The sequence below is a fragment of the Plecotus auritus genome (assembly GCF_963455305.1).
Source record: "Plecotus auritus genome assembly, chromosome: 9".
Classification (NCBI taxonomy): domain Eukaryota; kingdom Metazoa; phylum Chordata; class Mammalia; order Chiroptera; family Vespertilionidae; genus Plecotus; species Plecotus auritus.
In genome coordinates this window covers 18,197,271-18,224,675 of record NC_137783.1, presented here as the reverse complement: position 1 = coordinate 18,224,675, position 27,405 = coordinate 18,197,271, and the positions used below count along the sequence as shown (strand labels likewise).

The following is a 27,405-nucleotide window of genomic DNA, read 5'->3' as shown; positions in this document are numbered from 1 at the left end:
GCCCTGGGCCTGGGGCCGAGACGGCGAGTGGGGGGCGGGGGGTGACCGACGGGCTTAGGAGGGGCCCAGGCCCCCACACTCACCATCCTCCTGCCGAGTCCCTCCTCCTCCTCCTCCTCCCTCTGCCACCCCCGTTACCAGGGGCAACTATTGTGGCGCCGCCCCCGACGTCCCGGGCACGCACCACGGCAGAGCAAAGCAATAGAACGCGCGAGTTCCAGCTCCGCTTTCTCCGAAGTGCGCAAGCGCGCCACGGTTCCCGCCCACTGCGCAGGCGGGCCACCAGAACCGCGGGAGGCAGCAGCTGGCTGGTGGAGTCTCTGGAATAGTGAAAACTCGCCCACGTGGCCGGCGGGCAGCCTGGCCTGTGACTGGTCAGAAAGGAGAGGCGTGGGGCGGGGCGAGGGGAGGTTCCCGGGCGGAGTCTGACGGGGCTTCCAGGCCAAGCCTGCATTCTTCCCGGGACCAGGTAAGTGGTCTTGGGAGCAAGCCGCCTGCCAAATCTACCTTTAGTTCTGAAGTCCTGGGAGGGAGCTTGTGTTTCTGTCCAGACTCTGACCAAGCTGGTCTGCAGCGCGGACTGGGCTTCTACCTGCTGAAGCCACGTGGCGAGAGGAGAGGCCAGGATCTGCCCCTGGACCTCTCCCTTATGGCCCCCAGCAAACTTCGTCTGTCAGTCTTCATCTGTCTATCTGACTTCATCTGTCAGTTGTGCACCCTTCACACACCACTGTTAAAGCCTGGGATGGAGGAGTCCAAGTGGTGGGAGGCTGCCTGTGGGAGGAGGTAACAAGCTGCCGAGGAACTGGCCCTGAGCCCTGAAGTGACTGACAGCGCGGGTGAAAGACATTTTGGTTTAGCTGGGTTTTGCTAAGTTACCTTAGACCGGGAAGTACGACTTTTGCAGTCCCCAAGGAGGCAAAAAATGGGCCTGTACTTCTAGGCAAGTAAGATGGAGAGGGAGTCTGGGTGAGTTGGGAGGTCCTATCTCCCACCTCCTCCCCATGCAGAGGACAGGAAAAGTGTCATCACAGGGAGCTGGACTCTGGAGACACAGCAGCGCACAAAATGTACCCTCTTGGATATTACATCCTTATTTCGCACAATATTTCATTTCATTCTCAACCCTAGGAAGTGGTTATTTTAAGCAATATAGAGGAGATTTGGACCCATTTCTGTCTGACTCTTATGTAAGTTCTTTTAAACGTTTTTGTATTGTCCAGAACAGAGTGGTCTATATTTGTGATGTAAACCTAGAACTTTTTAAGAGCTGATACAGTGTGTGTGTGTGTGTGTGTGGTGGGGGGGGTGGTACACCTTGACTGCACATGCCTGTGTGCCTCTTAATAACCTCACTGGGTAGGTAAGGATTATATGAATTATAATTGGTGATTATATGAATTATTATATGTCGGGTTTATAGAACTTTGCCTGGCACATAGGAAGTGCTATATAGGGCTTAGCTATTACAGTCATGCACCGCATAACTTAGTATCGATCAACAGTAATATGTGTTCATATATGTTGGTGGCCCCATAAGATTATGACGAAGCTGAAAAATTCCTACTGCCTAGTGACCTTGTAGCTGTTCTAACATAGCACATTACTCATGTGTTTGTGGTAATGATGGTTAAATAAACCTACTGTACTGCCAGTCATATAAAAGTATAGTATATACAATTATGTACAGTACATACTACTAGAAAATAAGCGACTATATTAATGGTTTGTGTATTTACTGTACTATACTTTTTATTGTTATTTTAGAGTATACTCTTTATACTTATAAAAAAATTTGCTGTAAAACTATCCTGTTACACTGGCAGCAGCCTCCTACATATCGTGTTTACCGTGTCTCTTGTTTTCATCATTTTCTCTTGTACTTGATTTAAATTTGTATTGTTTTATGTAGTAACATGCTGTACAGGTTTGTAGCCTTGGAGCAATAGGCTATACCATACGGCCTAGGTGTGCAGTAGGCTATACTATCTAGGTTTGTGTAAGGCACTCCGGTGTTCACACAACTGCAACATCACCTAATGAGGCATCTCTCAGAATGTATTCCTGTTGTTAAGTGGAGCATGACTGTATTAATAGTTTCATCTAGGTGTTTTTTTTTAAAATATATTTTATTGAATTTTTACAGGGAGGAAGGGAGAGGAATAGAGAGTCAGAAACATAGATAAGGGAGAAACATCGATTAGCTGCCTCCTGCACACCTCCTACTGGGGATGTGCCCGCAACCAAGGCACATGCCCTTGACCGGAATTGAACCTGGGACCTTTCAGTCCACAGGCGGACGCTCTATCCACTGATCCAAACCAGTTAGGGCTCATCTAGGTTTTTAGACTTTGCCCCTCTTCCTATCAGCAGGTTTTCTAGTCTGGTGATCATTGGAACGAAGGCAGACTTCCCCTGAATGGTCCTTAGCTATTTAAGAATCCAACTAAAGTAATTTTTTAAACATCTGCTACCGGCATACCTGCTTCAGATCATTGGAGAGAAAACTCAGTTAACAACCTTGATTAAGGAGGTGCAAGATGAATGGTTAATTCAGAGCATCATTCCTACATTCTACCCATCTCTATTCTGGTTCTTTTGTGGAAAAAGGAAAGGCAGACTTCTCTAAGTTGTTGCCCTGGAGTCACATAAGTGTACATAAGCATATACCTAGGCCTGCTTGTTTAATTTTTAATATTATTCTCCAATTTGCCCTGTGCAGACTTGACACCAACCCTTGCCATTTCGGTGGTCTTTGTGTGTGACCTTCTTGAGTCTTCGGTCGCTTTGATCTTCCTCTGATGTGAGTACCAGCCATGTCTTGTTTTTATCCCTACCTGGGATACAAACAGGGACACCTTGGGTACTTCCCTTCCCTTGCAAGAGGATATCCCAGAGTGGGGGTTGGAAGTCTGTTCTCTGAGCTCTGATGCTGTTTGCCAGAGAAAATTAACTCTCTCTGGCAGGATGAGCGTTACTTCTGGAGATTTAGTAGATTGTTTCATTTCTTCCTATCATCTATCTACCTATCTATCTATCTATCTATCTATCTATCTATCTATCTATCTAAATATCTATCTATCTATCTATCTATCTATCTATCTATCTATCTATCTATCTATCATCTCCTTAACAAGTAACCTAAAGTGGATAGAACACCTACCTAGATGACCGTAGGCCTGTGACCAAGGGAAAGTAAGGCCCTATCTATTGTCAGGTCTTTGGACGGATATACAGGACTGGATCTGTTTGTTGTTAGTGGAGGGCTGTGTAGTGCCACAAACGCTGGCTCAGTCATGTGAGCCTTTCTAGGCATTAGTTTCCTGTTCTATAAACTGAGATCTTGTATTCATCCCTAACCCTAGAAGGAAAGGGAGTTATCTGTCAATCACTGTTTGACCTCCATATTCCCCCTTGTTCTCAGTAGTGGAACCGTATTTCTCCATTAGTGGGGCCACGCTGGACATGATAGTGACCTCTTTAGGGAGTACTAGATGTGACTCTGTGGGAAGAGGGAGGGTAACTGGAAGAAAACTTAGAGACTAGAAAGGATGCAGCGTAAGCAGGGTAGACAATTTGCATCTTCGTTAAAGAAAACCTGCTGTTTGGTAACTAAGGCAAGTTCTGAGTTTAGATTTTAAAAAGGTAACATCCTTCATGCCAGGAGAACCCATGGATAAGTTGGAATGCATTTCAAGTAGGCAGTTAGTGTCTTTAGAAGGTAGGTGAGAGATACAGCATGAACCTTACAGTCTATCAGGGAAGTCAGAGTTCACACAATAACTGTAAATAAGAAAGTGACAATTCTAAAAGCCCAACATGCTGCCAGTGAAAACAGGATGCTAGGGGAACATGGAACAGAAGGGCCGAGTTTGGCCGGGAAGGAGTCATGGAACTGTGCCCTATGGGGCATTGATGTGGGGAAGATGTTCCAGACATAGAATTTATATTTTATTTTGCCTATTTTTACATCAGATGAGGACTGGACAGGTACTGTCCTGACCTCAGTAATGAAGGCAAAGTTTCTTGCAGAATTTAGCAAATGATTATCCCTTCATGGTAGAAGAGCTTCCGTTGTAAAAGGCAGAGGACTTTGCAATGTTGGGTTGAGGGTGGTGAGAGATGTCCAAGAAGTGTGTGTGTGTAGTTTGTGTGTGTGTGTGTGTGTGTGTGTGTGTGTGTGTGTGTGTGTGTTGAGGGAGAGGCATAGCAATTTGGGCTGTTTCAGGGGCACGAGTGTGGGGCTCTGTAAGCCAAATCAGTGTGTGATTTGCTGTCCAGGCCAACTTATAGGTTCGTTTGGAGTCAGGTGAACTCTTTCCCCTCTCCCACTCCTGGTTCAGTTGGGACTGAGTGAAATGCCTTTGGTCTTTGAACCAACCTGCAGGAGGACAAGTTAGCCTGTTCCTGGAGGGCAAAGCCCAGAGCTCCATGGGCACAAGCTGTGCATGTGAACTTGTAATTTTCTGTGTATGGGAAATTCTGAGTTAAGGTGATATTTTAAAGAAAAAAAGACCAATGACCTAGTAATGGAAGATATAAATTAAATCTGAAAATTATTCATTAAAAAAATGAGTAGGTGTTATTTAGTGAAGAGGGGAAGGAATAGCACTCTGAACAGGTAATGGTATTTGCAAAGGAACAGGTGGCAGGCAGCCTATCGAATTTCAGATAGTTCTATGGCACTTGAAACTCAACATGTGGAAAATCAAACTTACTATTTTTTCCCCCTGAAAGCCTATTTTTCTATATTCTCAGACTCAGCACATTATTGCCCAAATCAGAAACCCCAGGTATCACTCTAAATATTTGTGATGTGTCAACTTGACTAGGCCAAACAAAATTCCTTAGCACCCCCCCCCCATATGTTTGTAGTGGCCTATGAGGGAGAAGCAGCCATTCCTAGCCAATCCCTTCCTACACACCTTCTCCCAGTTATTGCATGGAACACTAATTTAGGGGCTGTGGTGAAGGGATTTTGCAAATGTAATTAAAATCCATAATGGGTTGGTTTTGAGTTAACCTAAAGGGAGATTATCCTGGGTGGTCTGACTTAATCAGATGGAATCCCTTTAAAAGAGGGCTAGGCCCCCCTGGAGTCAGAGACAGCTGGGCCTGCATTACTTCCCTTTCCCCCAGGATCAGCCCTTCCTGTCTGTCTCTTTTGTTGACCTCTGGCTTACTTAGCCAACTCCCACAATTACATAAGCCAATTAGCTAATTCCTTGTACTAAATTTTTATCAGTGTGTGTGTGTGTGTGTGTGTGTGTGTGGCATTTTTGTTGTTGTTGGCAGAAACAAAGTTTATTGGTGGATAGACAGACCTCCTGCCGCAAGAGGGCAGCAGGAAGGGGGCCCGAAGTGGATTGCCTGTGTATGAGATTTTATATACCTACGAGAGGCCTGGTGCACGAATTCGTGCATGGGTGGAGTCCCTCTGGGTGGCCTGTGGGTATCTGGCTGAAACCTGAAGTCAAATGCCACCTGCAGCTCCTACCTGCCGCTCCCGCTCATCCCAGCCCCACTGCATCTGCTGCGGGCTCGTGCCAAATGAGTCCCAATCGGGAAAGACTTGCGCTGCTGCAGCAGCAGTCACCAGCTGTGAGTCCTGCATCTGGCGCCCTCCTGAGAGAAGTGGTCTGTGGGACCGGGCTGAAACCGGCTCTCCGACATCCCCTGAAGGGTCCTGGATTATGAGACGGCATAGGCCAGGCCAAGGGACCCCACTGGTGCACAATCAGGCCAGGGAGGGGCCGCGGGAGGGCTCCAGGGCATGTCTGGCCCATCTCGCTCAGTCCCGATCGGCTGGAGCCCAGCAGCAAGCTAACCTACTGGTTGGAGTGTCTGTCCCCTAGTGGTCAGTGCACATCATAGCAACTGGTCGACCAGTAGACTGCCCCCTGGTGGTCAGTGCATGTCATAGCGAGTGGTTGAGTGGCCTTAGTATATCATTAGTATATTATGCTTTGATTGGTTGAACAGTTGACGGATCACTGGACAACCAGACACTTAACATATTAGGCTTTTATTATATAGGATATATTTCCTATTGATTCTACTCTGCTTGAACCCTGACTCATAATATTCCTCCTGTACCCAATCACTTAGGTTCTCTCCTTTTGGGCCCTCCTCTCTGTTTGGTACATTTGGGTTCATTTGAGCCCCACTTCTTGCCTGAATTATTGGGGTCCCCTTCTAGCTCCTCTCTCTGAGTCTAACTCTTACTAGAGGCCCGGTGCATGAAATTTGTGCACAGGTAGGGTCCCTAGGCCTGGCCGGCGATCAGGGCCAATCAGGGCCTTCCTTTGTTCCACGCCGCCACCTGGTGGTCAGCGCACGTCATAGCGAGCAGTCGGTCGAACTCCCGAGGGGACAATTTGCATATTAGCTTTTTATTATATAGGATGATTGCCCTGGGTGTTGTTTTTTTAAAAAAATATATTTTATTGATTTTTTACAGAGAGGAAGAGAGAGGGATAGAGAGTTAGAAACATCTATGGGAGAGAAACATCCATCAGCTGCCTCCTGCATGCCCCCTACTGGGGATGTGCCTGCAACCAAGGTACATGCCCTGGACTGGAATCGAACCTGGGACCCTTGAGTCTGCAGGCCGATGCTCTTTCCATTGAGCCAAACCGGTCAGGGCTTCTCCTTTATTTTTAAAGGATCATTTTGTTTGATGCAGAATTCTAGGTTCATAGGTTGTTGTTTTATACTTTCAACACTTACTAGTAAATATTTCACTCTACTCTTGCTTACATGGTTTCTAAAGAGATGTCTGATGTAATTCTTTGCTCTAAGTAAGGGTTTTTTTCCCCTCTTTCTGGCTGCTTTCTTGATTTTCTTTATCTTGATTTTCTGCAGCTTGAATATAATATGCCTAGGTGTAGATTTTGGGGCATTTATCTTGCATGGTGTTCTCTGAGACTCCTGAATCTGTGGTTTGGTGTCTGTCATTAATTTTGGAAAATCTTCAGTCATTACTTCTTCAAATTTTTTCTTTTCCTTTCTTCTCCTTCTGGTATTCCCATTATGTGTTTGCCAGATCTTTTGTAATTGTCCCAAGGTTCTTGGCTATTCTATTCTTTTTTAATTCTTTCCCTTTCTCTCTCTTTTTTTAAAAAATTATTGATTTCAGAGAGGAAGGGAGCGGGAGAGAGAGATAGAAATATCAATGATGAGAGAGAATCCTTGATTGGCTGTCAGAAGCACTAGAGGATATTTTTCTGATCTCCACCTTTAGAACCTAGTGGGCTCCTGGAGGTAAAACTCACAAAAGTAGTGTCCCCCAAGATTGAGTCCCCACTTGTCCACATCAAGCTCCAGAAATTCGTTGCTTACAGTTTAAGTTTTCCAGTGATACTTGCCCTAGCAGTGGGCTTCTGCTCTCAAAGAGCTGCGTGTCTCTTTACCTGCCTGTCCCCAGGTTTTGAGGCAGTGGTTTGCCCTGTAATCTCAGTTCTCTGATGGGTCTAAGAATAGTTGTTGATTTTTAGTTTGTTCAGCTTTTTTTATTGTTGTGAGGGTAGGAGTGACATTGTGCACACCATGAGCTTTCAGTGCTGGCTCTTCCTTTTGCTTGAAATACTGCTCTTCCATCTATTTAACTTCTATGCATATTTCCAAAACATTTATTTCTCATACTAACAAAGTGTGTTCAGAATCCCTCATCTAGCCCAAAACCCACGGCGGCAAGCTGTGGGGGTGGAGGGATGGCCCTGGAGTGAGGGCTGTGGGGGTGCGCAGGGACCTGGCACGGTGGCTGCGGGGCTGACAAATGGAGAAGAGAAAGCCTATGGTGGCTGTGAAGGCCCTGATGCCATGTATGTCAAGTTGATATCTTCAGATGGTCATGAATTTATTGTAAAAAGAGAACATGCATTAACATCAGGAACAATAAAAGCCATGTTGAGTGGCCCAGGTCAGATTGTTGAGAACGAAACGAATGAAGTCAATTTTAGAGAGATCCCTTCATATGTGCTATCAAAAGTGTGCATGTATTTTACTTATAAGGTTCGCTACACTAACAGCTCCATGGAGATTCCTGAATTCCTAATTGCACCTGAAATTGCACTGGAACTGCTGATGGCTGCAAACTTCCTAGATTGTTAAATAAAATAAATTATAATAAACTGTTAACTATTTCCAGTATTTAATACCTGTAGTTCAGTTAGTAATTTTTTCATATATAGCATGTTGCCTGTGTGTGATTGAACTTTAAAGTTCATTGCAAAGCAGACTATCGTCTCTTCTTTTGCATAGCACAGTTGAAATTTGTTTGCTACAACAGATTAAGGACATATTCACAAATTGAGAAATAAATATGCCAGTTGCTAGGTAGTTTTGCCTTACCCTTTGGATGTGATTTTAATTTTTTTATTTTTTAAATAAATCTTTATTCAGATTATTACAATTGTTTCTCCTTTTCCCCCCATAGCTCCCCTCCACCCGGTTCCCACCCCACCTTCTGCCCTTACCTCCCCCTCACTCCTCATCCATGGGTGTATGATTTTTGTCCAGTCTCTTCCTGAACCCCCCCATACCCCTTTCCCCCTGAGAATTATCAGTCCACTCCCTTTCTATGCCCCTGATTCTATTATATTCAACCGATTATTCTGTTCCTCAGGTTTTTAATTCACTTGATTTTTAGGTTCAGTTGTTGATAGATATGTATTTGTTGTTCATAATTTTTATCTTTACTTTTTTCTTCTCCCTCTTCTTTAAGAATACCTTTCAGCATTTCATATAATACTGGTTTGGGGGTGATGAACTCCTTTAGCTTTTTCTTATCTGTGAAGCTCTTTATCTGCCCTTCAATTCTGAATGATAGCTTTGCTGGGTAGAGTAATCTTGGTTGTAGGTTCTTGCTATTCATCACTTTGAAAATTTCTTGCCACTCCCATCTGGCCTGCATAGTTTCTGTTGAGAAATCAGCTGACAATCGTATGGGTGCTCCCTTGTAGGTAATTAACTGTTTTTCTCTTGCTGCTTTTAATATTCTCTCTTTGTCTTTTGCTCTTGGCATTTTAATTATGATGTGTCTTGGTGTGGTCCTCTTTGGATTCCTTTTGTTTGGGGTTCTGTGCGCTTCCTGGACTTGTAAGTCTATTTCTTTCACCAGGTGGGGGAAGTTTTCTGTCATTATTTCTTCAAATAGGTTTTCAGTATCTTGCTCTCTCTCTTTTCTGGCACCCCCATAATTCTGATGTTGGTACGCTTGAAGTTGTCCCAGAGTCTTCTTACACTATCTTCAACTTTTTGGATTTTTTTTTCTTTTTGCTTTTTCGGTTGAGTGTTTTTTGCTTCTTTGTATTTCAATTCTTTGACTTGATTCTTGTGTTCCTCTAGTCTGTTTTTGGGTCTCTGTATAATATTTTTTATTTCAGTCAGTGTATGTTTAATTTCTAGTTGGTCCTTTTTCATATCTTCAAGGGTCTCATTATATTTATCGGCCTTTTCTAGGATATTCTTGAAAAGCCTTATAACCGTGGTTTTGAATTCTATATCCAGTCGTTTGTTTTCCTCCATTTCTTTTGTTTGTGATCTGTTTCTTTGATGCCGCATTTTCACTGCTTCCCTGAGTTGGTAGGGTAGATTTGTGTGCTAGGTTTCTGATATGGCCCAGTGGGTCGGCCTCCCCAGTTAACCTGAGGTGGACACTCTTGGTGCACCCCTTTGTGGACTGTGTGTACAGCCTTGTTGTAGTTAAGTCTTGATTGTTGTTGGTATCACTGGGAGGAATTGACCTCCAGGCCAGTTGGCTGTAAGGATCAGCTGTGTCTACGCTGGGAGAAGTTCGGTGCTGGAGACAGCCTTATAGGATTAGACTTGCCAAATTGCAATAGCCTCTGTGCTCGGCTTGGATGGGATGGAGTCTCAGGGCGGAGCAGACAGTCTTGGCTTCCTGTCAGCCTTGCCCTTGCGCGCGTGCGCGCCTGCAGACCTCTGCCTTCCCTGGCTCCCGAGTCTCCGCCCGAGAGTCCAGATTCCCCCCACAAGAGCATGGGTCCCCAGGGGCTCGCCTGGAACTGGGGTTCAGTGCAGTCAGAACTGGGGCTCAGTGCAGTCAGGAGCTTCTGACTCCCTTCCACTAGGGAAAGCCTGTGGCAACCTCCGCAGCCTTTGTGCGCCTGCAGACCTCTGCCTTCCCCGGCTCCCGAGTCTCCGCCCGAGAGTCCAGATTCCCCCCACAAGAGCGTGGGTCCCCAGGGGCTCGCCTGGAACTGGGGTTCAGTGCAGTCAGAACTGGGGCTCAGTGCAGTCAGGAGCTTCTGACTCCCTTCTGCTAGGGAAAGCCTGTGGCAACCTCCGCAGCCTTTGTGCGCACTGGCATGCGCGCGACTGCAGACCTCTGCCTTCCCTGGCTCCCGAGTCTCTGCCCGAGAGTCCAGATTCCCCCCCGGTAAGAGCGCGGGTCCCCAGGGGCTCGCCTGGAACTGGGGTTCAGTGCAGTCAGAATTGGGGTTCAGTGCAGTCAGGAGCTTCGGACTCCCTTCTGCTAGGGAAAGCCTGTGGCAATCTCCGCAGCCTTTGTGCACACTGGCGCGCGCCTCCAGAACCCTGCCTGCCGGGGCTCCCCCGGGTCTCCCCCAGGTCTCCGAGTCTCCGGGTGCCTTTCTCTCTACCTGACAGTCCAGACTCCCCCTGTATGAGCTTGGGTCCACGGGGTTTCGCCCGGGACTGGGGTTCAGTGCAGTCAGAACTGGGGTTCAGTGCGGTCGGGGGCTTCCTTCCCTCTTCCACCAGAGAAAGTCAGCCAGGCTCTCAGCCACCCTTCCTCTCTGTGCGCACAAAGACCCTTTGCTGTACCTCCAATTCTTTGTGAGCTATTCTCTTTCCTTCTAGTTGTAGAATTTTCACTCAGCCAGCTTTCCTGTGGTTCTGGATGGTGTCCGTTCTGTCTTTTAGTTGTAGTTTTGAAATTGTTGTGCGAGGCAGCAGTTTAGGTGCTTACCTATGCCGCCATCTTGGTTTCTCCTGGATGTGATTTTTAAAATTAGAGTGGTGGCGATACAGTAAATGCTGAAATTTAGTCATAAATGAACATATTCTTCAGGTAAATATTGGGGCTATGTATTTTTATGTTTTTAGTGTTGTTGTTTGTAAACCTATTCTGATCTTATAGCTGTCATTACCATTATTAGAATTATGCAAGTAATTGCATTATAAACATGTTTATAACTTAGACAAATGTTGATTTTTATAACTGTCAAAGACATGAGTTGAAATTTCTTATGTGTCTTTTGATAAACTGCAGTATTGTTTTAAGTGTATCTTGTCTTTTTGTTCATTGCTACAATTTAAGAAATTTATTTAAAAGCAATTTGGAAGATTACTTGGTAAGGCTGTTGGAGTAGTGACCTTTTGAACTGTAGCCACGTGGTCAATAAGTAAAGTACATGACCTCGATTTCATGTGTACTGTGCATTTTGGCCAATCCAAAGTACTGTATTTTCATTGACTATAAAGCTTCCTTTGCAATATTCATTCTTCTTACATAGTCCTTTGTTGTGATTATACTTCCGGTTGCTTAAATGTTTTAAAAAACTCACTGTGAACTTTACCCAGATCTTAAAAGCTAGACTTTTCTGAACAATTCCAGTCTTCCTGCATCCAACTGAAACGTTATAAAATATGACAAGCATGTGGACAGATAATAGTGCAGATCTTATAACGCACTGTGATATGGTATATTAATTATCTTCTATTAATTAAAATGTGTCCCAATAAATATGCCCATCATCTCTGGGTCTCCTACTGATATCTAACTTATAAAGAGGTCATTCAACTTTTATACTAAGCAGACAAAAAATGTTTCAAAAGCTATGACAGAGCATCTCTGCTTGGGCCTGGGAAAAGAGAGCTGTAGTTTGGTTTATTATTGTTTCTATCTTAGGAAGTCAAGGCTGTCATTAGGGTTTTTAAGTTTCCATCTTAGTTCTTCAAGACTGGTTTAATATGGACCAATTTTTATGGAAATTGCAAAAATCATAAACAACCAAGATCTATAAATTATTTTCCTCTTAGAAAACTTAACATTATACTTTCTAGCTTATTGAAAGCAATTAAATATATATTTTAATTCCATATATTTAGTAACTTCTTAAGATATACTGGTACATATTTTAGTATAGAAGATTATCAAGTACAAGAATTACATTCTGCTACTTGAGACAAATGATGTCATTTATAAATCTAAATAATAAAAGGTTAAGGTGATAGCTAGAATCAAATTTTACTTTGACCGATTTTAGTAGGTTATTTTTTATGTTAGATCCACAAGTAACCTTAAGTTAAAATATTGAAAAAGAACTGAAAGATTAGGAGAACATGTATATCTTATGGCAAATGACACTTGCATGTTAATAAAGGCTCTGTTGACTAAAAAAAAAAAAAGAACCCCTCATCTATTTCAGATAAGGTGACCATTTCATTTATCATCCAAATTAAGAGTGAAAGGGGTGCTATTAGTAATGACCCCAGGCCAACACTCCTAGGCAAACTGGGAGATATGGTCATCTCAGTTTTAGATGTCTCTTTGCTGGCTTTCCACTGCTCCCAGTGTCTGCTGTCCTTATTGAATTACTTATCTGTTTAACCTCTATTCTGAAAGTCCTTGAGGGCAGACATGGCGCCTCACTCACAGCCATGGCCCTCAATCTCTCACAGGGCCAACATGCACCACACACACAGACCCTGAAATGATGGAAGTGATCATGCCATGTTCATTTCCACTTTATCTGTGATTGTTTCTACCTTTAACGGGATCCCCTGCCTTGTACCTCCTTCAGATAAATCTATCTTCTAGGGCCTCGCTCACATTGCACTCCTTCTGGGAAGCCCCCTTTGATTACTCTGTTCCTCTGTCCCTCCGTCTCTGCTTCTGCGTTATCTTCTATATTGTGGGCTCTTGTTCCTCAGTCAGACTCAGCTCTCCCAGTACAGGCACTGCATTGACCCTTTTCCCAATCTCCCCCGCAGCATGATCAAGCACAGGACTGGCCACCAGTAGGCACTCAGGAAACACATGTTGGTCCCCAGTTGCTCAGTCTGAGTCCTTTCCAAACTGAGTTAGATGAGGGCAGTGGCTGGTGAAAGCAGGCAGTTTACCAAAGTGGGAGATGCTCAGGGCTTCCAGGTCAGGTTTCCATTTAGGGAACAGTCCTCATTTTTCCTGTCTTTCTTAAGTACACGGTTGTGTGTGTGTGCAGGATGGAGCCTGACCTGTCTGGTTTTAACATCGATGCCCCCCGTTGGGACCAGTTCACTTTCCTGGGGCGGGTGAAGCACTTCTTCAATGTCACGGACCCTCGCACTGTTTTGGTACCAGAGCGGGAGCTGGATTGGGCCAAGATGATGGTGGAGAAGAGCAGGTGAATGGTTAGGGGAAGGGGTTGGAGGCACTGGGGCAACTTTGATGGGTTACCTAGAGGAGGTAGAAACGGAAGATGAGGGTATAGGCAGAAATCTCAGGAAGGAGGGAGAAATTAGAGCAGGATGACTTGGAGCGGGGGGGGGGGGGGACGGACAAGGGGGTAACTCTGTCCTTGGGTGACAGGATGGGGGTCGTGCCCCCAGGGACTCAAGTGGAGCAGCTGCTATATGCCAAAAAGCTGTATGACTCTGCCTTCCACCCTGACACCGGGGAGAAGATGAATGTCATTGGACGGATGTCCTTCCAGGTTCCCGGCGGCATGATCATCACAGGCTTCATGCTCCAGTTCTACAGGTGGGACTTGGGAGCAAGGCAATGGGAGGTGAAACCACTTGGGTCTGCTAGCCAGGGAGCCATGTTATAATAATAGCCATCTTTATTGAAACTTTCCTGATACTAGGCACTGTGCTAAATTCTTTGAATGTGTTACCTCATTTAATTTTCTCAACGGTCCTACAGAGAGGTACTATTACCTCTCCATTTTATAGATGAGGAACTGAGGTTCTTGAGGTTATATAACTTGTGCACGATCATACAGCCAGGAAGTATTGGTACCTGGATTTTAACTTAAGACAGTCTTTTCTAGAACTCTCAGTGAATAAACTATGCTAATTTCCTCTTTAAAAAGTGCTTATATTAACAATGAATTTAATGTATTTTATAATGTAATATACCAGGAAAAAAAATAGGAAGGCCCTTTCAGCTCAGTTGGGGAGAGAATAAATGTAGCTGCTGGATTGTGGCTCTTCCCCTTCCTCTCTTCCTTCTCCCGCCCGCCATGCATTTATTTGTCTAGTTATTGAGCCAGACTTTGGGCCCCAGCTGTTAGGAATATAAAGACTTTAGTCCTTCTTTCCCCTCAAGGAGCTTCCAGTTTGTTAGAGACCAAGAAGTAAGTGAAGAGTTACAGTCCAGCTTGCTAAGTGGTAGGTGGATGAGAGAATATGGGATTGTAGGAGTTGGGAGCATGGGATGACTTTGTCTCAGGAAGGGCTGGGGAAGGGTCAAAAAGGTTCCAAGGAGGAAGTATCTCTCAACAGGGCATGATTTAGCCATGTAATGAACTGAGTGTGAGAGTGAATGCGAGTGAGTGAGTGTGTGTGTGTGTTTGTGTTCCAGGAAGAGGGGCAAGGCTGTACAAAAGCCCAGGTGTATAGAACATGGGAACAGTTTGGGGAACAGCTGTTAACATGGTTTGACCTGTGTATACCAAACCGTCCCTTCCATTCTCCTCTCCTTCCCGGACCTCGATTACTGGTAGGACGATGCCAGCGATCATCTTCTGGCAATGGGTGAACCAGTCCTTCAATGCCTTAGTCAACTACACCAACCGGAATGCGGCTTCCCCCACATCAGTCAGGTAGGAGACCTGAATCCCAGGCTGTGCCCATGGGTTTGGAGGAGGTGGCTGTCCTTTTGCCTCCAGGGGAACAACCTTTCTAAAGGGTTCTCAGGCTGTCAGTCCTCCCTGCGTAGGGTTCACACTGGACAGGTGACGAAGTTTCTCCCTTTTCAGGGTTTGGAAGTGTTTTCTTAGGCTGACTAGGAAAGCATTTTCTCCTTGGACCAATTCAAAATTTGTTCATTCTAAAAATATTTCTTCTACATTCATTCTACACATATGCCAGGAATGGTTCAGGTGCTGGGGATACATTTGGTAAGGCATTTGTGGTCCTTTCTCTTGTAGAATTTAAGGTCTTCTAAGAAAACAAGTACAGTAATCTCAGATGTCGCCATTAGGAAACACACAGGTGACAAGATAGAGAACAGCAGAGAGGTGTCTGTGTAGACAGGCTGGTCAGGAAAGACCTCAGCTGAATTCTGAAGGGTAAGGACTTAGCTATGAAAGAGCCCAGGGAGCCCAGCAGTGTGACTCAGTGGTTGAGTGTTGACCTATGAATCAGGAGGTCACGGTTGGATTCCCGGTCAGGGCACATACCCGGGCTCGATTCCCAAGAGGGGATGTGTAGGAGACAGCCAATCAACAATTCTCTCTCATCATTTTGTTTCTGTCTCTTCATCCCTCCCCCTTCCTCTCTGAAATCAATAGAAATATATTAAAAAAGAAAAGGAAGAGCCCAGGGAAGAATACCCTGGGTAGGGAGCCGCAGTGTGCAGAGACCCTGAAGTAGGAAAAAGCTGGGTGTGTTTAAAGTACAGAAAGGAAGTACCTGGAACAATATATAGCACATAATAGACTCTCAATAAGTATTTGTTGAATTCAAATATAAATAAAGTACAGAACGGAGGCCCAGGGGGCTGGATCATCTGGAGTTAGGGGGAGGCCACAAGATGACACGGGACAAACCACATGAGCTTCTCAGGTATGAAGCCCCATTTCCAGACTTTCTCACTCAAGCCATGGTCTTACTGTCAGCCAGAAGGGCTCCCCATTCCTAAGCATCTCTCTCCTCCACTAGGCAGATGGCCCTTTCCTACGTCACAGCCACAACCACTGCAGTGACCACTGCTGTGAGCATGAACATGTTGACAAAGGTACTTCTGGGGCTGCTGTGGGCATGGTGGCCACGAGGGGGCAGCAAAGTCCTAGGGAGAACTAGGCATTTCCCCAGTCTGGGTGAGTTGGGGTACAACCAGAGCCCAGCCAAGCAGTGGGAAACGCAGCAGGGCTGTCCCCAGGTTGGTCTTTCTCAGGCCTCTGAGGGAGTTTGGGTTCCCAGATGGATGTCTGGGTGTGTGGCAGTAGCCCTTGTATTGTAGTGCGTAAGTCCTCCACTCTCATCTTGCAGTGAGCCTCAACAACGCCCCTTGTTCCCTTTCTCCAACAGAAAGCTCCACCCTTGGTGGCCCGCTGGGTGCCTTTTGCTGCTGTAGCTGCTGCTAACTGTGTCAATATCCCAATGATGCGACAGCAGTGAGTACAGGGGTCCCTTTTCCTCCTTACAAGCCACAAGGTCAGCAGGGAAACCAAGGCAAGAGACCAAGGCAGTGGGTGGCTTCTTGGAGCTGGGGTGGATGTGGGGGGAGGCTGCCAGGCTGTGCCTCTGAAGGGTCCCCGAGGATTGACTGCTCTATAGTGATGGCCAGTCCAATGGGAGTGACGGGTAATTTAGGTTTAATCTGTGATGGGTATGTGGGAGTCATTTTTTGGATGGTGTGGGATGGAGACATAAGGTGAGCCTGTGCATTTTATACGCAATCATGTCCTTTCAACTGGAACTGTATTTAAGTTGTGAGCGCAGCCTACTTCCAAAGCCCTGGGGATGGTTTACAGAATGAAATGCAGCAGAGTGAGGTGTCCAAAGATAGAACAGAGCCAAGAAGCTTTGAAAGAAGCCCGAGGAGTAGATAGATGTTTTCCAGGTACCCGGCTCTAGGAATAGGTAAAAGGAGAAACCCGTTGTGTCTCTCAGTTCTTCTTTCTTGACTAGAGAAAGCATAGATGTTCCTCTGTTATAAAATGTAATGATGTTATATATGTAAAGTGCTCAAAATAGCACCTAGAACATAACAAGTGCTATATAAATGTTAGCTTTTATCGCTGCTGTTATCACATTGCCTTCATCATCATCACCAATTTCTACCACCACGTTTTCTTAGAACTGCTAGTAAGTGGGAATGTGTCGCACTTGCCCTTGCTGAAAGAGCACACTACCGGAATAGTTGTGCATACACATGGCTCCTCTCCTCTTTCCCTTCCCCATCCAGTTGCTACTTTCCATCAAATGAATAAGTCCCAGCCACCTACCTGGTTTTGAATACTGTCAATAACTGGCCTGAGAATAATAACCAGAGCAGCTACTGTTTGTGGTGCAGTCGCTCCGTGTCAGACACCAGACTAAGCACTTTGCAGGCATTATCCTGTTAAAACACTGAGTCCTATGAAGGGGGTGTCAGGATTGTCTCCATTTTGCAGTTGAGGATAACTGAGTCTTTAGCAGGATTAGGGAAGTTGCTCATGATCAGACGCACTCTGCAGTTTCAGGATTCAACCTAGGCAGTCTGGGCTCAGGACTAGCTCTCTTAACCAATGCCCTAGATCACTTCAGATACCACTCTCTGGAGTGCAGAGGAAGGTCACAGGGCAAGGCTACGGAGGTGGCTCGCTAGAGCTTGAGTGCCCTGGCCTTGGTCCCCTGGTGTGTCACATTGTTGGCAGGCTTCCAGCACCCCTTTCCCATATCCAGCATCTCCTGTCTGTGTCTAGGGAACTCATCCAAGGCATCTCCGTGAAGGACAAAAATCACAATGAGATTGGTCATTCCCGGGTGAGCAGAGGTCCTCCCTTTGGGTGGGAGGAGGGAGCTCCCTTTCATACCCTTTCCTGTCCTTAGCGGTCAGGCGTGGGCTCCATTGTAGGATTTCCCCGACTCCACTCTCATTCTCCTCAATTTCCCCCACATTTCTCTGTTTGGGACATTTCTCAGGTCTTTTCTGCATCATTTCTAGTCCTGAAGCTGGCTGGGTTGGTGAAGGTTGGGAGAAGTCACTCAGCCCCTGGCAGGTCCATCACTTCCCCTTTACCAGCTCAGACTTGCCTGTGACCCTGACTCTGACCCTCCCTCTGACCCTGACTCTGACCCAGCCATGGATATCGGATAAGGTCATTCCTAACAACTTGCTCTTTTCTGCCCTCAGAAAGCTGCAGCCATAGGCATCACTCAAGTGGTTATTTCTCGGATCACCATGGCAGCCCCTGGCATGAGTAAGATAGGGAATCCTTTCCCTCTGGGGGCCCCTGGAGCACATAATAGAGACATCAGCCACACTCAGCTTTTGTGGGGAAGGTGGGATCCCAGCTTCTACAGCGATGCTTCTCATACTGGTTTGCTTGAGTGCTGAAAGCCACAGGAGAACCACACTGTAGTTCTTGGAACATCAATTGATGAGACATTTTAAGTTATTTCTATTCAGCACATATTTCTTAAGTACCTTCAATGTACTGGACACAATGTGGGGTGCTGGGGAGACAGTGGTAGCAAAAATAAATCCCCTGCCCTAGCTGTGTCCAGCAGGGGCATGTTACAGAGTAAGATAAAAAGTCTGTTTACATGAGCTTTCAGAGATAGTTTTGAGGACACTTGGGGCCTGGGGCACATGTGCTATTATTGAGGTGCGCTTTGGGAAGCACTCTTCTGCTGGGACTTGGGGGACAAGTCCAAGTGGCCATGCCTACCGTCTGCCATTCTCCCAAATGAAAAGTATTTTCCGGAACTTCTGTGGAAGGAGGGAGAATCATTCAGTCCCTGATCTGACTTCGGAAAGGGGTCTTAGGGATAGTCTTACAGGTCCCCCCGCTTCTCCCTGGTTTCTTTCAGTCTTACTGCCAATCGTCATGGAAAGGCTGGAGAAACTGCGCTTCATGCAGGTGAGTGGGGTTTCCTTTTGCCTCTTCCCTGCCCAGAGTCCTCCCACCACACCCGTGTCTGGGAACTCCTGATCCTCTCATCCTTCCCTCTAGCTGCCAGTCTTCAGCTCACAGAAGTAGGGCTCATCATACCGGTCCCCCCTGGCTGCCCGCTTCAGACAGCATAGCCGGTTGCTTGGCCTTGTCTACAGAGAGCAAGGAGAGTCCTTGTCCTCTCCGTCAGGGCCAGCCATCTTATACCTGCGGCTGGTCGGTTGGTCGCAGGGCAGGCGAGGGGTTCACCTTAAGGTATATAAGTCCCATGTAGGTTTTCCTTTTGTTTGTTCTTGTGCAGAAAGTCAAGGTCCTGCATGCGCCGTTGCAGGTTATGCTGTGTGGGTGCTTGTGAGTAACATGTTTTCTTGATTTGGGTTCCGTGGTGGCTGGGGCACCAAGATCTGTCTTATGTCACCTGTGTTGAAGAACATGTACTCCTTTGCCTGACTTCCACAGTGCCGGGGCTCAGTACATCTGTGATCCATCTAGAGAGCTCTTACCTCATCTTTTTAGAGGGAACCAGACTTGCAAGGTTCTGTGCACACATGCGCATGGAAGGCAGAGTGCTTGGGTACCCTTCTGTCCCAGGGTCTTCCCTCTGACCTTAAGTCTGGAGAAGAGACAAAAATGATGAGACAAATGGGAGGTATCTGTAATACTATCAGCAATAAAAACTATATTTCAAAAGAAAAAAAAAAGATGAGACAATCCCACCATGAAAAAGAAGTGATAGTGATGAGACATGGCAGAGGTGTTAGCTAACACTCAGATCATCATGTTGCGATATATGAAAGTATCAAATCAGCATCTTAAACTTCCACATTGTTATATGTCAATTATATCTCAATAAAATAAATAAGTAGATAAAACACATGAAGAGACAAAAAAGTGAGACAGCCTGGGGCTGTCAAGTATCCCAACCTCGCACAGGAGGAAAACACGTCATGGCAGCATTCTTAGGTGCCTGCCATCTACTGGACATGTCCTACCATTAATCATGCTTCACAGGACTACAGCGCTAATGACAGCAACACAACTACACTTATTGAATGTGTCCCCTGTGCTAATGCTGCACATCTATAATTTCACTTCATCTCCTCAGTCCTGGAGGCATAGATGCCCTCATCTTCTTTTACAAAAGAAGAAACTAAGGCTTGGAGCGATGAAGACACTTGCCCAATTGCTGGAGCTGAGATTGGTCCTTGGCGGACATGCTATAGTTCTGTTAATTGAATTACCACGAGTGGGCACTTACCACAGGTTGGGTGCTATACATAGGTCGTTATCTCATTGAATCCTCACAGTGACGCTGCAAAGTAGACACTCTGGTCCTCCCTCTGCTGGCCCAGAGATAACGTGCCCCAGACTGTACCACCTTTAAGTGTCAAAGCTGTGATAGGAACTCAGGTCTGTTAGACTCTTAAATCCTGTAAGACATGGTCCTGGACCTGCATCATCTGAAAACTTGTTAGAAGTAAAGACTCAAGCTTTTCCCGAGACCTACTGAATCAGCATCGCATTTTCATAAGCCCCTGGAGTTATCTGTATGCACATTGGTGTTTGATGAACCCTGCCCTTTACTGTTCTCCAACAGTCCAGATGCTCAGTGAATAGAGGAGCAGGATCTTTGGATTCACACCCCTCACTGCTTTCCCTGCATATCAGTGGATGCATGTGGTCTTTAGGGCTGCTGCTTACACTCCCTAGTGACTTCCTGTGCTTGAGCAACAGGGGTGGATCGGGGTAAGGGATGAGGGATGGAGGCTGGCTGATTTTAATCTGTGCTAGATGAGTATCCTGGCACCTAGAGACCCGGAGAAGGGTTGAAGGGAGAGGAGTTATGGAGCCAGTTGGGAAGGGAGGCCAAATGAATGGGCATCTGCCCTATCCTTTAGGGGGCTCAGGCATGGCCTGTGGGAGGGCCTGTGGGGAAATGCCCCCTAATGCTTTGGTTTCTCCTTTTTTCCAGCCTCATCTTCATGGTGCCAGTGGCATGTGGCCTCTTCCCACAGATATGGTATCAGCTATTCATTCCTTACTTTGTTTTACCAAATGTCCTGTCCCTACTCTCCCTGCCCTGCTTGCTGTCCGGAAGGAGAGAGGGAGGGGAAAGAAGGGCAGCATTTGTCCAGGGACAAGTGCCTATCAGCCTAAACTCTGGGCCTCTTAACCCTGCGTGAATGGTAAGCCAGAACACGTCTCCAAAGGAATGAATTGCTTCCTCCCAGTGCAGCAAGGGCTGCCTTGGAGAGAAAGTGGAGGAACAACAAGAGACTCTGTCCTGCTGGTTGGGTTATTAGATAACTCTCCTCTGTCTGGATCCAGTCTTTGAATTTGAACAAGGGGACAGGTCCTTATTCTGGCTCTTATTTGCCAGAGGGTGGATGACTTGAACCTCTTCACTCGCCTTGCATGTCATGGAAGGGGAGCATCAGATGGGTGGGAGGAAGGACTAGTTCCTGGAGACCAGGTATGAATACATACCTGGAATATATACCGAGGAGATTCCACTCTCCCCTTCCTTAGTGCTCTTAGCTCAGTGGTCATCTGTTAGATGTCTCCTGTGTTCCGAGCACTGTGCCTGTAATCTTGTGGAGAAGGTGGAAGTTGAGCACCAGGGAGAAGGAAGACAGGCTTGAGTAGAGGTAAAAGCAACATATTGTGGTGTACAGCAGCTATTACTGATTCTGAAGGAAAAAATGGGAAAGGGGCTTCTTAGAGGTGGTATTTGCGTTGGGCTTTATCTAAGGGTAATTTGCTGCTGTCTAGGTGGCATACTCATAACCTTCTTCTCTCTTCTCAGTGAATTGCCAGTTTCCTACCTGGAACAGGAGCTCCAAGACACCATCAAGGCCAAGTATGGAGAACTTGTGCCTTCCGTCTACTTCAATAAGGGTCTCTAAATGTCCTACCTCAGCAAGGACCGGTCTATACCAATATTCACCAGGTCCTCCTTAGCTGCCTGTGCCCTCATTCCTCTTTGCCAACAGGGCCTAAGGCTAGGGTGTATTTGGGGGTGTATGAGGCAGCAGAATTCCTCATGCTTCTACCCAGGCACTTGGTTTATTGGGCTCCAGGGGATGAAAGTGAACAAGGGGTGGAAGACCAAATCCTCCGTCTGCTTCCCCCTTCCATCCCATGGAAACCAGGAGCTGAGGCCCCCTCAGGGAGAAGTTGCTGGGACCTGAGGGAGACATTCAGCAAACCGATTGGAAAAATTAGGAAAACTTTGGGATTCTGGTTCCAGCCAGGATTGGGAAGAACCCCTGGGCCAAAGAGAAGTTCCTACTCTTCTTTCCTCTTCCCTCTGCGTCATCTTCTCTCAAGCTATGAAACCTTTACCCATGTAGTTCTAGCTAATGCAGGAAGTATGTGTGTTGGGGGGAGGGAGGGCTAGTCTGTGTCACCTTGGGGCTCATCTCCACTCTACCCCATTCTCCTCTGTCAGAAAGGTTCTCTGGGAGTGCTGCTAACCTTGAGTTTTATCAGACACTTGGGAGTTCGTAGTGCTGAAAAAAGGTCATTGTGTGAGGCAGCAGAGTTCCATGGTGCTCAAGCTCTGTCTATTGATACTTTGTTCTGCTCTAAAATCATGTCTGATTTTACTTCTGTGTTTAAAAGATAATTCTGCTCAGCCTGTATGGCTCAGTGGTTGAGCATTAACCTATGAACCAGGAGGTCATGGTTTGACTCCTGGTCAGGGTACTTGCCCGGGTTGCGGGCTCAATCCCCAGGAGGGGGCCTGCAGGAGGCAGCCTGTCAATGATTCGCTCTAGTCATTGATGTTTCTATCTCTCCCACTCCCTTCCTCTCTGAAATGAATAACATACACACGCACACTCACACATATACAGAGAGAGATCTAGAATGGCTGTGGCTCTGGTCACCTTGAAAAAAAAAAAAGATAATTCTAACTGTGAGTAAAAAGGATGTATGTAGGCATCAACCACACATTGTAATGGGTATAATTTCCTGGCTACCTCCCTTCTTCAGCCCATTAGGTTAAATACCAAAGACTGGTGTGTACTGACTAGGAAAGGGAAGTTTTATTTGGACGCTTGTAAGAGAAAACCAGCAGGACCAAAGAGCCTTCAAGGACACACAGCAAAGCACAGTCACTTGCCCTTTCCAACTTGGCTGCTGTAGGAGATTTCTCACGCTCCTTGGGGGACTGTTGTGGCATACCTGGGGTCAATGTCTGTATGAGCTTTGTCTAGTATAATTTACTGACTGTTTAAAGATACCACTATGAATTGAATAAATTTCTTAAAAGCACAATGAACTGTCTGCAGCCTGAGTTAATAACACCTGGATGGAAAATAGGATCTGGACTTACTTTGGCCTTGGCATGGAGGGAGGGGAACAACTTTAAGGGGAACCTACCTGTCTGAAGCCCAAAAGCCATTGTCCATTTACCTTATTACCAGGGAAAAATCCACCTGTCTTTGCTGGAAGCTCCAGAGATCTCCCAGAATGGGAGCTGTGTCGCCCCAGAGCAGGAGTTGGCAAACCATGGCTCAAGGTTTTAAAGGGTTGTAAAAAGGAAGAAAAGAGTATATGACAGAGACCCAATGTATGTAACATGCAAAACCTAGAATATTTACTCTGGTCCTTTACTCTGGAAAAATAGCTCCAATAAAATGCATCAGGAGCACCTGTTAAAACAGATCGTATGGCTTCCTCTTCCAGAATTTCTAATTATGTGGGTCTGGGGCAGACCCTCAGAATTTACATTTCTGGTAATTTTCCAGAGATGATTCTACATACTACACTTGAATGACCATTGCTCTAATGAGAAGGGTCTCCATTCTGCAGTCACAATACTGGCTGCAATTTTATTTTTTCCTCTATTTAAAAAAATTAAAATGTAATCCATATAACATAAATTCATCCTATTAAAGTGTACAAATTAGTGATTTGTAGTAGACTCAACAAAGCTGTACAACCATAATCATGATTTAATTCCAGAACTTTTTCATTACACCCAAAAGAAACTATGAATTAAGTCACTCCCTTCATCCCCCAGCCACAACCCTTCATAATCCCTAATCTACTTTGTCTCTAGTTTTGCCTATTCCGGACATTTCATATAAATGGAATCACATAGTGTGTGGCCTTCTGTATCTGGCTTCTTTCACTTAGTATAATGTTTTCAAAGTTCATACATGTTGTAATGTACAATTTGATTTTAGCTGATGTCGGAGCAGAAAGGTCTGTGTCTTTGAGCTAGTTTTCTTAGGATAAGAGATTTGACTTCAGCTTTGCCCACTTCCAAAGACAAATAGGGAAATCCTTACCAAAGCTCAGAAGCAGTTTGACACTGATGTTCTTTCAAAAATCAACCACCTTCCCTTTCCTTCCCAGTTTCTTAAGCCTCCTGGCATTCCTCCTCTCTTCACAGATGATTACTCTTCGGAAAAGTCTGGAGTATGTAGTGGCTACAGTTCAGAGGCACTCTGAAAAGTATTCACTCAGACTGCATTTCAGCTCCATTTTGTAAGGCCTCTGCTTTCTTTCAATTGGCTCTTGTGGGAGTGTGGAAATAAAGTTGGTTAGAGTAAGTAAAATGCCTTGGTGTGGGAAGTGCTAATCCAGATTAAGTGTTTGTCCTGTCCAGTAGCTCAGTCTGAGCTCTCTGGTAAAGGGAGAAAGGGAAGTTGGGACAAAATCCTGTCTGCCAAATTGAAGCCATTGGGGTTTCCCAATGATGGTAATACCTGGCCTTTATATGGCCTCTATAACTCTTTGATGCTAGGATTAAGACCCTCTGTATGAAAATAATTGGGCCCTTGCTTAGTACTCAATTTTTTAAAAAATTTACATAAGTCTCCTTTCCCCCCATTGACCTCTCCCCGGCTGCCCCCAACCCCCAGCACATGCCCTCACCCCCACCCCCTGTCTGTGTCCATGGATTATGCTCATATGCATGCATACAAGTCCTTTGGTTGATCTCTTACCCCCTCACCCCCCATCTTTCCTCATAGGTTAGACCCATGGTCGGCAAACTGCGGCTCGCGAGCCACATGCGGCTCTTTGGCCCCTTGAGTGTGGCTCTTCCACAAAATACCACGGCCTGGGTGAGTCTATTTTGAAGAAGTGGCGTTAGAAGAAGTTTAAGTTTAAAAAATTTGACTCTCAAAAGAAAATTCAATCGTTGTACTGTTGATATTTGGCTCTGTTGACTAATGAGTTTGCCGACCACTGGGTTAGACAGTCTGTTCGATGCTTCTATGACTCTGGTTCTATTCTTGTTCATCAGTTATGTTGTTCATTATATTCCACAAATGAGTGAGATCATGTGATATTTACCTTTCTCTGACTGGCTTATTTTGCTTAGCATAATGCTGTCCAAGTCCATCCATGCTGTTGCAAATGGTAAGAGTTCCTTTTTTATAGGAGTGTAATATTCCATTGTGCAGATGTACCACAGTTTTCTTTTCAAAAAATATATATATTTCCTTATTGATTTCAGAGAGTAAGGGAGAGGGAGAGAGAGATAGAAACATCAATGATGAGAATCATTGATTGGCTGCCTCCTGCACACCCCCTACTGGGGATCGAGCCCACAACCCGGGCATGTGCCCTTGGCCAGAATTGAACCTGGGATCTTCAGTCCGCAGGCCGATGCTCTATCCACTGAGCCAAACCAACCAGCTGCAGGGTTGGGCAAACTTTTTGACTCGAGGGCCACAATGGGTTCTTAAACTGGACTGGAGGGCCGGAACAAAAGCATGGATGGAGTGTTTGTGTGAACTAATATAAATTCAAAGTAAAGGAGCGGAGGGGAGAGCAAGAGAACCCTCCGCTCTTTCGGCTCTGCGGGCCGGATAGAACAGCCGAACGGGCCGGATCTGGCCCGCGGGCCGTAGTTTGCCCACGGCTGACTAGGGCAATGTACCACAGTTTTCTAATTCACTCATCTGCTGATGGGCGCTTAGGCTGTTTCCAAATCTTAGCTATTGTAAATTGTGCTGCTATGAACATAGGGGTGCATATATCCTTTCTGATTGGTGTTTCTGGTTTCTACTAGGTCAAATGGGAGTTCCATTTTTAATTTTTTGAGGAAACGCCATACTGTTTTTCACAGTGGCTGCACCAGTCTGCATTCCCACCAGCAGTGCAAGAGGATTCCTTTTTCTCTACATCCTCGCCAGCACTTGTTTCTTAATCTGTTGATGATAGCCATTCTGGCAGGTGTGAGATGGTACCTCATTGTTGTTTTGATTTGCATCTCTTGAATGATTAGTGATTTTGAGCATGTTTTCATGTCTCAGTACTCAATCTTTATCCCCTAGGGAGCTTGATTGTGGAGTAGATAAATTTCTAAGAAACTTGAGATTGACAAAAATACTTGTCACCTTTTGCAGCACTTGGGAAAGCAGGATCAAGACAGAGGTAGAACTATGGACATTCTTATGTTGGGGCAAAACCAATTTTCTTCGCTCTTACCTGTTTCCCACTTTGCCACCACTTAAGCCAAGAACGAACTCCCTGTGGGCTCAGGCATAAGCCAGATTGGGCCAGGCTGTATAATGCTTTGAGAGGAAATTTACAGCTACAGGCAACTGGTTTCTCTGTCATGGGTCTTCATTTCATTTTACTATCATTGATTAAGTTCATAGTTGGGTTCTATACAGGATGTTGTAGGGATTTCTTAGGAAATGAGTAAGCCTTGGTGTGCTGTATAAAAAGCTGCAAATTTGCCCGCTGGTTTGGCTCAGTGGATAGAGTGCCGGCCTGTGGACTGAAGGGTCCCAGGTTCGATTCCAGTCAAGGGCATGTACCTTGGTTGTGGGCACATCCCCAGTAGGGGGTGTGCAGGAGGCAGCTGATCGCTGTTTCTCTCTCATCCATGTTTCTAACTCTCTATCCCTCTCCCTTCAATAAAATATATTAAAAAAAATAAAAAATCAATAAAATATATTAAAAAAATAAATATGAAAGCTGCAAATTTAGTAGGAGGGGTCAGCCAGTCAGATGCAGATTAGATACACTGTGGGGGAGTGTTATGTGAATCCATAAGAAGAAACAAGGGGGGTGGGAACTAGGAGTTTGTGTGTGTAATGTGTAAATGATGTTAAGTGTATTATGTAACACAGCACATTGAGGATCTCCTAAGTGTACCAGTGTGAGCAGAATGTGTGGGTGGCAGGTGAGAAAAAGAGAAGTATGCAGGAACCAGGACACAGGAGCATATTGAGAAGTTTAGACTATATATCCTGTAGGTAGTTTTTTTTTTTTTTTTTTTGGGGGGGCGGGGGAGTTAATCCTCATCCAAGGATATTTTTTCATCGATTTTTAGAGAGAGTGGAAGGGAAGGGTGAGAGACAGAGAGAAACATTGATGTGAGAGAGACACATCGATTGATAGCCTCCCCACAATCCGAGGTAGGTGCAACCAGAGGTTGGCACCCTTGACCAGAATCAAACCCGGGACCCTTCAGTCCACTGGCCGATGCTCTATCCACTGAGGGAAAGACATGAGACAAAACCAGTATTGTGTGTGTGTGTCGGGGGGAGGGGGGGTGGTGGCGGGGGTGGGGGGGTGGTGGTGGCGGGGGTGGGGGGGGTGGTGGCGGGGGTGGGGGGGTGGTGGCGGGGGTGGG

The 27,405-nt window shown here is 45.8% G+C and overlaps 3 protein-coding genes across 7 annotated transcripts in view; 2 read left to right on the top strand and 1 right to left on the bottom strand.

Annotated features, from left to right (window-relative positions):
* The window catches only part of ARL3 (ARF like GTPase 3), a 32,175-nt gene extending 31,876 nt beyond the window's left edge, over positions 1 to 299 (bottom strand). The window contains exon 1 of one of the 3 annotated variants that reach the window (XR_013959063.1): positions 84 to 219. Coding sequence is in view for 1 of the 3 variants with exons in the window: in XM_080642146.1 (XP_080498272.1) it covers positions 84 to 86 (3 nt within the window). In the remaining 2 variants the exon portion in view is untranslated. Of the gene's footprint in view, positions 1 to 83 lie in introns of all 3 variants that reach the window. The other 2 variants (XM_080642146.1, XM_080642143.1) reach the window with 2 other exon arrangements.
* Positions 175 to 23,080, top strand: SFXN2 (sideroflexin 2). Of its 3 annotated transcripts, XM_080642139.1 has the most exons (14): positions 453 to 469; positions 1,132 to 1,190; positions 2,723 to 2,803; positions 13,212 to 13,373; positions 13,559 to 13,729; positions 14,697 to 14,795; positions 15,856 to 15,931; positions 16,225 to 16,310; positions 17,604 to 17,664; positions 18,035 to 18,101; positions 18,715 to 18,764; positions 19,099 to 19,148; positions 20,770 to 20,817; positions 21,604 to 23,080. In XM_080642139.1, coding segments are annotated over exons 3-14 (972 nt in total). In that variant the 5' UTR covers positions 453 to 469; positions 1,132 to 1,190; positions 2,723 to 2,801; the 3' UTR covers positions 21,704 to 23,080. The 3 variants fall into 3 exon arrangements, with proteins under 3 accessions (XP_080498264.1, XP_080498266.1, XP_080498265.1); XM_080642138.1 differs by lacking the exon at positions 1,132 to 1,190 and having other exon boundaries at positions 175 to 469; XM_080642140.1 differs by lacking the exons at positions 1,132 to 1,190; positions 2,723 to 2,803 and having other exon boundaries at positions 427 to 469.
* LOC308258214 (elongin-C-like) lies at positions 7,822 to 8,112 on the top strand (the record flags this gene model as incomplete). Its single annotated transcript, XM_080688505.1, has 1 exon — positions 7,822 to 8,112. The coding sequence occupies one exon, from the start codon at positions 7,822 to 7,824 to the stop codon at positions 8,110 to 8,112; it is 291 nt and encodes a 96-aa protein (XP_080544631.1).
* Positions 23,081 to 27,405: the final 4,325 nt, after the last annotated feature.